The 12065-nt window shown below is 39.5% G+C and overlaps 1 protein-coding gene across 2 annotated transcripts in view; it reads left to right on the top strand.

The window, feature by feature from the left end:
- The window catches only part of CPNE4 (copine 4), a 433633-nt gene that overhangs the window by 401775 nt on the left and 19793 nt on the right, over positions 1–12065 (top strand). For both annotated transcript variants that reach the window (XM_045538714.1, XM_045538722.1), the window contains 2 exons: positions 1064–1197; positions 10945–10999. In XM_045538714.1, coding sequence (XP_045394670.1) covers positions 1064–1197; positions 10945–10999 — 189 coding nt within the window. The remainder of the gene's footprint in view (positions 1–1063; positions 1198–10944; positions 11000–12065) is intronic.

Raw genomic sequence — 12065 nt, 5'->3', positions numbered from 1 at the left:
ACACAAGTAACATTTTCCATCTTATAATCCCCAAGATCATATGAGAAAATAGAGCCTTTCTGTCATAGTAAGCCAATGAATGCATTTTTCTGTTCCCCAGAAGGCAAGGAAAGATGTGACATGAACATTTCGTTCTTCCCCTATGACTCCTCATTTTAACCTTCTTCACCTAAGCTTAAGCATTTTTAAGAGTTTTTTTTCTGGCTTAACCTTTATTTGGATGGTGATGATGTTAGAAATCAGAAGAAATATTCCTTCTCATTTTAACACTCTCACACTTAAGCATTTGTTGTTGTTGCTGCTGTTTGTTGTTAAGAAGTATTCAGTGAGTCAACTTTTATTTAGATGATTATGATGTTGGGGGTTAGAAAAAATTTAGGAAGTTGAAGGATAAGGACTGTGTGGTGGCAGGACAGAAGTTTCTCTTCTCCACTTCCCACTCACAGTGCCATGACATTGGGGCATCTTCTTTGTTATGGCAGGAGTTCTTACACAAATGGGAACCAAAAATTTGAATGCCTTACACAGAGCAGCTTCTTGCAGAAAATTTGTTGTCACCACTTCAACACATCTCTCTGCATCTGGCCACTCACAAAAATATGGCAATCATTTTGTTATGAAGACTGTATCTTTAACACAGAATTTGGTTTTAAAGGATTTTTACCTATGCCTCAGAGATGTAATTGTCCTGCCCAGGGAGCACAGAAGTCTTTTCTTAGTGAATTGTGAAATTGGAGGGCAGATATTCTATCCTTCCTCTTGCTGCCTGGTGAGGTGGATCAACAGCAGCTAGGCTTTCCGACCTGTATGTCAACCCCTAGTTCTGGTTTGGACAGATGGAAGAGAGGGTATTGGGTGGGGGGGAAGTTGAAGACTGCAGAAATGGCCTCAAACCAAATTAATAATTACTTTTCATGCTAAATAATTTCTTCTCTTGTTTTTTTTATTGGTGGGGTATGTAATGTGTTGTTTTTCATCTGACACCATGTCTCTGTCATGGCTGATCATAATTCTTAGAAGATGCATTTACTTTAAATCCACCTGTTCTATTGTTTTCTTCCAGGTAGCTATAGATTTCACTGCCTCAAATGGAGACCCCAGGAACAGCTGTTCCCTGCACTACATCCACCCTTACCAACCCAATGAGTACCTGAAGGCCTTGGTAGCTGTCGGGGAGATTTGCCAAGACTATGACAGGTAAGAAAGAGACTGTAAATTCAGATGGTTCTTGGCTGATCCTTGGAAGAAGAATGGGAATTAAGTCGAGCAACTCCTCATGCAAAATGAAAGAACAGACTAAAACCTTGTTCCAATGTTTCATCCTCTCCACATCAAAAGGAACTGAGTTTGTCCCATGTTCACTTTGGTCACCAAACAAAATCCTTTCTCAGCTTTCTTCTCTTAATTGGCTTACAGGACCAGTGGATAGCAATTTTGGTTTCCATCTTGTGAAATCTTAGCATGTGCTTTGCTATTCAAAGTTTGTTCAGGGACTAACAGCTTTCCAGACCTACTGAATTTGACTCTGCAATTTTTAATAAGATTCCCAGATGATTTGTGTTTTGGAAACACAGGTGTATTAGTTTTGAAAGCACAGGTGTATTAGACATTATTGCATCTAATCACTTATATAGTAGGTATTGCTTTAAATAAGAGGAATACTGTACAAGAGATTAAGTAATTTACACCCTATCACACAGCCAGAGGCCAGACTTGAACTCAGCTCTGTCTCACTCCACAGATTAAGTTTATAATCACTACACTTCACTGATCTCAAAAGCTATTGATAACTTTAGCAGAGGCTGCGTGTCTACCCACGTGCACATCGTGTGGCCATGCAAGTATGAGTGTGTTTGCATGTGTGTACATAGAAACATGATTTTGAGACCAGATCAGTATTCTGTTTATTTTTCCTTAATGGTAATATTGACCTTTCCCACCAAGAGAATCCCCTGTAGGAAATATCTTACATAAATTACATTCAATTGTATTTATTCTTCCTTTCCAGTATTTCTAGACTGAGGTGAAGGAGTTCAGGTGTTAGTTTAAGAAGACTTTTTGAAGTGAAACCAATGTAAATATAAATATGTACAAACCTCAGTTGACTCCCTGGTGTGATTTTAAAACAAGGCTAGTTAGTTAGTAATGAGCAGCAACTAATTGACCTTTTAAGTCAGGAAAATTAAAAGCAACTCTATCTTCCAGTTTTCTGAGAAATTTTATGGGATAGTATAATTTCTGTTCTTTCTAGTCTCGTAATTGGTGATCACCATATTGAAAACCTTTTGCCTCACACACCATAGGAAATGATACATCCTAGTGACCAGTGTGCACAGAGAATCTAATAGAACAGGTAATGGGGAAGGTCCAATCAGTCTCCTGCCTGCTGGTGTCTCTGGATTCAGCTTGGTCATCACCAGTAACTCAAATAGGGCACGACAGCAGTTGGGGAAGGAATGAACAGGTCCAGTACAATCAAAGGGCTTTAAACACTCAGGCCCTTACTGATACTTCCTCTCCTACACATCTAGGGCAGAAGGCAATAGTCATTTTAAATTACCCTGTTGAAGTGACCCTTCTGGTACTTAACCTTGAGTTGTTGACTATGAAGATAACTTGAGTTTCAGCTCTGATTTCTTCAGGCACAAATATAGGGAGGATTCCTAGAGAGGTTTATATCCTATGAAGATTTCTACTAGGGAAAGAAAAGACTGACAAATTGCATCTCCACTATGTTGGAAACGTCTCTAAACTTCCCCAAGACACAAAAGCAGTAATTCTCTCTCTTCTTTATAACACATACACAGACACAGAAACACACACACACACACACACTCACATTAATAATCTAGTATAATGTGTGCACATGCCAGGAGATAAGAAGGGGAAAATGTCTTCAAGATTTTTAACTTTTAAATCTTGAAATGCTTATAAGCAAGATAAAGTAGGTAAAAACGCTTAACACATATCATATAGTAGATGCTTGATTAAAAAGTTGACTCTGAATCTGCAGGGAAGAAGCAGACCCATAGTAATCTCCAAGGAGAAGACTGGTGGGCTGCTCAGAAACTAGGAAGCTAAGGCTCAGAGCCCTTCTCGTGATTCTGCCACAGATTTATTAGATGATCTGGAAAAAGCTACTGAATGCCTCCATTTCCTGATTGTCTCACATGCAAAATACAGATACTATAGTCAGTGTGACATATACATCTTTTAAAGCTTTCATTCCTTTAGAATGTGAATCAGACAAAGTCTGGGGAGCATTTTATATTCTCTCAAAGATGCAGATTCAATATAAAAATAAGATACGACACCTTAGGAATTATGTGAAGAATCATCATAAATGATTCCTTTTAAAATCTTAATAGGTTGAGACCAGAGTTAGCATCCCCAACGTGCCAAGAAAATCAAGTTTCTGTAGCTCAGAGGAACAATTTTTTTGTGTATGTGTAAAGAAAGCAGCTTATCATTAAAGTGGGCAAATACCTAAGGAAGAAAAGGAGGATTGCAATATCTCTGCACTGTTACAAGACTCCTTAGAAGAATGTGTAATGCAAGCTGCTTGATTGAAAAAACTGACAGGGTTCCACTGTTTCTCCTTTGTGTGGGTGGATAGACAATAGACAGGCAGAGTCAGGAAATTTCAAGTCGGGGCTCCAGAATTAATTTATTCTCACATCAAAGTCAGCGAGGTTGGTGCTCAAAAAGAAACACTTGAATAAAAACGGACAGAAGGCATCATTCCCCCTCCTGCAGCGACACAGAGGTTTTTAATCCCCATGAGCCTTAGAAATTCCTCCCAGCCTCTGACAGCCAAGGACTTTCTTTCTGCCTTGTACAGTCATCGCGACGGGGTCATTACGAGGTGATCCATGAAGTAGAACAGCTTGAGAGATGCATAAAGCTCTTTTCAGGGTTGAAGGGAAGCTTCCCCCAGATAGCTGGTCCTCAAGCCCAGGAAGCAATCCTGCCAGCCTGCTCTATCCCTCAGCTTCTGAAAGAAATGCCACTGTCCTTTCTCTGGGACTTGATTCCCCAAGCACAACACATGAACGAGCACACACATGTATGCACGTACACATGCACACACAGAGTCACAGCCCACATAAGCTCATACATTCTCTGTTGATTGTGGCATTTCCCCAGCTCCTGTAAACGTCCTGGCCTCCTTAGACTGCTCAAAGCCAAGGTGACATCTATTCCTTGGTGCCAGCTGGGATGTGGGTCTCAGACTACCAGAAATGTCCTCTAATAAAAAGTCTGGCCTATCTGCTATAAAGATAGGATAGAAACTGAATATGTACACTTCTTGAAAGTACATACTACTGTTTTATATAAGGTGGCCACCCCAGAATGAAACAGAGATATCATACCCCAAGGCAGAAGTCTTCTCCGTGGAACGGTAGGTATGGTGGGAGGAGACAAGATTAGAACTGAAACCAAATTTGACAGGTATTTTCAAGTGTAGAGCATTGTGTTGGTAATCAGAAGATACGTTCGTATCGCAGTGCTACTTTTTCCACTCTACCAACACCAGTCGGTAGTTCTTAGCCTTGGCTGTGCATTGAAACCACTTGGAAAGGCTTAAATGTACTGATTCCTGAGCCCCACTCCAGAGACTGTGATTTGATTGACTTGTGTGTATCCTGGGAATCGGGACTTTTTTTATTCTACTAGGTATCCAGGGTTGAGACCCAGAATTAAATCAGGAGAAATGGGTCAGACAGAATGGCTGAGGACATATACAGCATCTACTGTGGACCTGTAAAGACAGAAAAATGAAAAAAACACAGTTTTCCCCCAAGTGGCTCACAGCCTCATGGGAGAGAAGAGCATGTAAATAAATTATAGCCCAGGGTGGCCAGGGCAGCCGTACCCTGTGCAAGGATGGGAACTGCATACAGGAGGGAGGAGCTACCTCTGTCCTTTGTGGGAAGAGGGGTGGTTGAGGAGGGAGTCCTGGGGATGGTGACTTCTGGGCTGATCTCAATGCTAATTCTGTTCTTCATTGCTATTAGAATATACATGGAGCACCACACGTACTCACCATCAAACTGGTTTCACTGATCATCACCTAAGAGCACATTTAGGAATAACATTGATCAGGTGTCGGGCAGATGTGGGTGGGGGAGGGGATGGGTGTATACATACATAATGAGTGTGATGCGCACTATCTAGGGGATAGACACCTTTGAAGCTATCAATCGGGGGGTGGGGCGGTGGGCAAGGGCAATATACGTAACCTAAACTTTTGTACCCCCACAATATGCTGAAATAAGAATAAAAAAAAAAAAAAGAATGTACACGGACTTATTCTCATTATTCTGACTCATTAGACCAGACCAGCCTCTTACGGAGGACAGAGTCAGGGGTGATGGAAAGTGCCTGGGATCCTGGTGACAGGTAGACCTACATTCAAACCCCAGCTCTGCTACCTCTATTCCCATGAGATTCACATTTTCTGGGCCCCTTGGCTTCAATGATTGCAAATTGAAGGTGTATCAAACTTCCCTTGCAGAGCAGTTTTAAGTAGCCAGCTAGCACATGCTCTGCCTGTTGTAAATACTTGATAAATGATGGGCACTATTATCTTTAATACTCTAATTTTATTTTTTAAAAACAAACTGAATTCAAAAGGAAATAGGACTGTAGTGTCAGATCTAAAGTTCATTTTGAACCAATGGCCTTTAAGAGTTTTTTTGTTCACATATCCCTAAAAAGGATCATATAAAATGAATAACCCTCACACATTTTTTCATTGAAATCTAACTTTTTCATCATGAGTTTAAATAGTGACAAAGAATGAAAATTCTAGTGTATTGTAAATATGGACATTTAAATAAAACTCTTACATAACTCCTATGACTGTATCCAGTAGCATCCAAATGCCATAACTATTTGATATCCACCATTATCCATTTAAAAAAAATTAACAAGCACTTTAAGATGAGAATTTTAATTGTTTCTTCTTTTTCATCAATTCATATTTCCATTTTCTTTCCCCACAGAATTTTATCCAAATGTGTCTTAACAAATTTGATTTGAAATTCTTTTATTGATCACTATATCATATATTTCAGTAATAAAAATATCAATGTAAATTTAAATGTTTTTAATTTCTAAAATTGTCTGTGATGAAAAGTGTCAACGTATTTTAAAAATATCATCTGGGTTGAATTTATTATTATTATTATTTTTATTTCAGATATTACAGGGATACATTTTGGTCACATAAATTGCTTTTGTACTGTTTGAGTCAAGGTTATAAGTGTGCCCATCCCCCAGATAGTGTGCATTGTACCCATTAGGTGTGAAATTACCCATCCCCTCCTCCCCCCTCCCACTGGCTTGATTTCTGATGAATGTTATTTCCATATGTGCATGTAAGTGCTGATCGATTAGTTCCAATTTAATGGCAAGTACACGTGGTGTTTGTTTTTCCATTCTTGTGATACTTCACTTAGAAAAATGGTCTCCAGTTCCACCTGGGTTACAACAAGAGGTATTAGTTCACCATTTTTCAATAGCTGAGTAGTACTCCATGGTATACATATACCACATTTTATTAATCAACTCTTGTATTGATGGGCACTTGGGTTGATTCCACGTCTTTGCAATTGTGAATTGTGCTGCTATAAACATTCCAGTGCAGCTGTCTTTTTTATAGAGTGCCTTTTTTTCCTTTGAGTAAATACTCAGTAGTGGGATTGCTGGATCAAATGGAAGTTCTACTTCTAGTTCTTTGAGGTATCTCCACACTACTTTCCATAGACGTTGTACTAGCTTGTAGTCCCACCAGCAGTGTATGAATATTCCTATCTGTCTGCATCCATGCCAGCATTTGCTGTTTGGGGACTTTCTGATACAACCCATTCTCACTGGAGTTAAATGATGTCTCATTGTGTTTTGATTCGCATGATTAGAGATGTTGATGATTAGAGATGTTGAGCATTTTTTCATATGTCTGTTGGCCATTATATTTGCATGCTATACATCCAATAAAGGGCTGATAACTAGAATCGATAAAGAACTCAAGCAAATCAGCAAGAAAAAAATCAAACAACCCCATTAAAATGTAAGCAAAAGACATGGGTAGAATTTTTATTACAATTATTATTAATGCATTGATCAAAAGAATATAACTTACTGGAAATCAGATCTTATTGAAACAGATAGTGGGTTTTTTTCCAATTAGTTTACATTATCTGTGGATGAGTGCTACCTATTATTAGAATAGGAGAGTCTAGCATCAATTCTAACCCATTTTTTTCCTTTTATCAATGTAAATACTAAGAAAACCTGTTCTTATAAATAAGTACATGGAAATGGAGAATTTGAATAACAATTCTTTCAATTGTGAGTTAGACACCAAAAAATCATGTAATGGTCAATCATCAAAAAAAAAAACAACTTTTAATGATCTACCAGCTGACATCAGCACTTGCTAAAATTTATTTAAAGCAAAAATTGGCAACTACCTGACTTACAAAAGTATTTTTTTCCTAGTGAATCATTCACCTTTATAATTTTACCATTATTTGATACTACAGAGATTTACCTCTGGAGCAATGCACCATGGTGCTTAAGATTCAGAATAGGTAAAGGAGAAGGGTAATAGTGAAAGGAATGGTGTGAATGGAGAACAGGTCTCTCCATCACAGGAATTCCCAGATCGGTTTCAGCAAATAATACATATGGATGTAGAGCAACTGAGTACTGATTTCCCTTTTTGTTAAAGAAAAAAAAAAAGCTATGCTCTCCTATCCCCAGAAGGGCTTTGCATTTTCGTGTATCCCAGTTTGAAGACCACTGCTTTAGAAAACAGTCTTTATTAAATGTCTCTAGGTGCTCTGAAATGCCATATTGTTCTGAATTAGTCTCCATTTCCTTATAAATGCAGTAATTTGTCTTTACTTGTATTAACCTCTTGATTTATCTCCAAGTTTTCTTTAACAGGAAAAGTAAAGATGGTAATTAAAACTAAATCTTCCATCTGGAGGTCATTTGACCATGGTCATTCCCTAAGTTCAGGACAGCTTGCTTATAACCATTAAAGAACATGGGCTCTGTTACTGTATTTTATACTATTTTATTCCAATAGTAAGAAATATTGCCTCTACCAATGTGGTAATGTACCCCTGAATTTTCCAGATTGTCAGTCTTCACCAGTTATTTTCCTAATAGCTGCTAAATGGCCCTTTTGCTTGGTGCTGAGTGGATCCAATCTTGAGTTCTTTGAGGTGTTGACACATCAGTGCTTCCTTTTTAGCTCAACATGCCTTCTCTCACTTATTGCATAATAAGATTCCTCTTTGCCTAGTTTTATTTTTAAACAGAAAGAATGGATGTTTAAATCTATTGTGCTTAGGCTTGAAATTTTTTCTTTAGTATGTTTATTAGTTAGAGGCTTTGTGGTGGCTAACTTCAGAGAATTTATCCCTCCTGGCTCATTAATTATTCCCCTTGTGAGGCATTTTCCCTACCTTTCTACTCTTGAAATTCAATTACATAACAGTGCATCATGCTCAACAAACTTCAAATCCCCAAAGACAGCTTAGAAGGAATAAAAAAATATCATTAAGGCTGGAACACTGGTTTAGTGATTAACAACGGATGGAATATGAGATTTCACCCCTCCTAAACCCATCAAAGAGGAAAATAAAGGGTGTGGAGGATCCCAGGTTTCTCTCTTTTGACTTTTGAGCCATCTTTGAGTTAGAAGAACTAGGACCCATCCCCCACCCTGGAAAGCTTTATTCCAGACTTAACTAGAAAGAACTTCTGAAATCCCCGACCCAGGTTCCTTTTTACATCCCTCTGCCCTTGTCTTGGTTAAGGAGAATTGCTGAGGCAAAGTATTTCAATATTTCCAAGGACTAGAGGTATATTTTCTTATATCTGTAGCTAATCCCTGATAAGCTGTTGTTGAGTCTCTATTTATCCACACTAATACTTTCTCCGACATATGCTAGATGCAACGCACCACAAAGCCAGGAGTGGCACCACAGTCAGAGAAAAGGAGAGCTGGTGATTTTCTGGAGAATTTTGACTTTGATTTCAAATAATTCTGTCTTCCTTGTATCTCCCAACCCCTAACCTCAAATTTAATTAAATTGGCTATGTTTTGGCAAAGTTTTGTCAAAGCCATCCTTGGCTACCAATGACTTCTAAATCAGTTCAGTGGTGATGGGTGAGAATGTGGCTTTGCTACTATCGCTTCTCAGTCAGCCGGGGGTGGGAGGATCCCCCTTTGCTCACAGAAGATGTTCAGGACAGTGAGCTCTATCTGAATTCCTTTCTTCCCCCCCTTTGACTGACTCTACTAAGAACTGAGAATTACAGGAATTTTTACAAGAAGAAATCTCAGATGTGTTCTTAATGAGAAAGGAAGTAAAATGTAGATAGCATGAAAGGGACATGCTCTCTGCCAAGAGCAATATTCTAGAGCCCCATTGCAACACACCCCTGACAGCACAAAATTTGATTAAGGAGGGTCTTATTTGTTATCTAGTCAGGGAGCCCACTTACTGGAGGAGCCAGTAGAAAATCACGTTTAATACTACATGTAATTGTTAAATTATAAAGATATACCAGAAAGAGCATGGCCTTTGGAATCACACATTCCTCCTTGGTAATCACCTTTGCCTGCTTATTTAGCCTTTCTGAGACTCTGCTTATTTATCTGTAAAATGGGAATAATCAGTAGGAGGAAATTCCAGGGTTGTATGAGAATTATTAATAAATATTACATCACCTAGCATTGTGCCTGGCACATTGTATGTGTCAATAAATGTGTTAATTCTTCTCTTCCTCATCTCTCTATAGTACAATAAACTTAGAATTAAAATACAATACATGTGAATGAATAAATTAGGAGAGAAATTCCAACATGCATAGGAGAAACCAAGCCACAGGATATATATGTGACTCTCATGGGTTTTCACAAGAATTCTCCCGACTTTATGCAATCACATCTTAATGATTTAAATTCACACATTATCTATTTATTAACTAGTTACTGAGCACACGTTCTACAGCAAGTTCTATGGTGAAGAGTGGGGGCAGAGGGCAGTTCGGGGCAGGGAGCAGTGGAGATATGAAGATATTGATACAAAAGACAGGGTACCTTTGAGTTCAGGACACAAGAAAAGTCATGTAAACAACTTGTTGCTGCTTGTATGTGACGAGGTGGTGGACACAGTGAGTCATGTAGAAGGCACGAAGCTCTGTCAGTGGCCACACTTACAAGCTTTCCATCGCTTTTTAATATCCCCTCGAATTCAGACTTGTCTTTTAACCGTGGCTTTAATTAGCAGCATGATCTTGGGCAAGTTATTTTACCTCTCAAGCCACTTCACCACCTGTAAAATGACAATAGTAATCTCTCCCTATAAATATTTTAAAAGATAATATATATGAAAGATTCTAACAGTCAACTATAGGAGTGACATAATTCATGATCACTTTTCAAAGGAAACAGAAAATTGGACTAGTGAGGGGGACTGGTGAACTCTGCATCCATTTTACTTCTTGGTATCAAATCTAGCAAAAAGTTAAGGGAAGAGAAGTTGTAGACTTATTATTGTAATGAGCTGTGGGGATTGTTTCTTGATTTTAATCATCTGTGTGATTGCTACCCCCATTACCAGAGATAGTCAAGAAGCATGAGTCATTAGGCTGGGTGCGGAGGCTCACACCGGTAATCCTAGAACTCTGGGAGGCTGAGGCGGGAGGATCCCTTGAGCTCAGGAGTTTGAGAACAACCTGAGCAAGAGTGCGACCTTGTCTCTATTAAAAAAAAAAAAAAAAAGCCTGAGTCAGCATTTGACATAGCAGCATAGCCTAGCAACATAGCCTAGCAAGATAGTGCAGGTTCACCTTTTTCTTCTCAATAGATAAACAAATGAAGCAACTTCTTTTTCCTTTCTTTCATTTTGATTTCAGTGACAAGATGTTCCCAGCCTTTGGGTTTGGCGCCAGGATACCGCCAGAGTACACGGTGAGCAACTGGAGATGGGATCTTCTTTGACTTTGCTGCGGTCCCGGGATAACTTGGGTTTCCTTCGCAGCAGTCTCCCCTCTGTTGGCTCTAACATAACTATGTGAGCAGGGCCCCAAGAGTCAGAAGTGGTCTTCAGAACCAGCAAGATTAACTCCTCGGAGACTGTCTCTTGATGAAACCTGATCTGCCAGTATTCTGGGTGGGTCTTCTCAGAGGTCCAAACAGAGTTCCATTGTTTAGCTTCCTGTAGATGTGGTCAGAGACTGAGGAAGCGCTCAGAAATTGATCTCCCAGGGCTCAGAACGTATCCATTCATATCTCCCCGAGGAAGTAGAATCAAAATAAATCCTATTGACAATGCCAACTATGAAAGTCCCTGATGATGACATCTACAAACTCCCTCATCTGGAGTCTCTGAGTCCAACTCTTGCATGGGAGACACAGACAAGTCCTGAATAAAGAACCATTGTGGCTTAGAGGATTGGGAAGCCAAAAGGTTCTTATGAAGACGTTGTGATCCTATTTGTTTTTGATAATGATTTCTCATGACAGAAAGAAGGGAGAGATTATGTGTAGAGAAATTTGCGCTGTAATGGAGCTGAGGCACTCTGCTGTGGTATACCAGATGCTTCTGTGGAACACCCTCCACAGAGAACTCAGCTCTCCCAGGTGGGCAGAGCTTGGAGAAGCAGCAGGGTCCCTGCCCCAGCTTCCACCTCCCCGATGCCTCTGAGGCCTGAGCTAATTGCAAGCAACACTGCCCAATCATTAATGTCTCTTTTACTGATTATGTCTGAGCTGCAGGTCAGGAGGAAAATGCTGACATTTGCTCCCTCACCAGAGCTGTCAGACAAAGGGCCTTCCCCTTCTATGTTCTTTTTGAAAAAGGAAATCAATCTACCTGTCACTACTGGGTGAGCAGTGGATGGAATGGCATGTCTCCCTGACCTGTTTGCGTTATTGTGTACCTCATATTCCACGCTGGCCTTCCTGCTGGGCATGGCTATGGGATTCTAGAAACATTTGTTGGAAATAAAGCATATGGGGAGAAAGACTATAGAAC

The sequence above is a fragment of the Lemur catta genome, chromosome 1, assembly GCF_020740605.2.
Source record: "Lemur catta isolate mLemCat1 chromosome 1, mLemCat1.pri, whole genome shotgun sequence".
NCBI classification, from domain to species: domain Eukaryota; kingdom Metazoa; phylum Chordata; class Mammalia; order Primates; family Lemuridae; genus Lemur; species Lemur catta.
The sequence above is the reverse complement of the archived record's forward strand: the minus strand, read 5'-3'. Positions and strand labels throughout refer to the sequence as shown.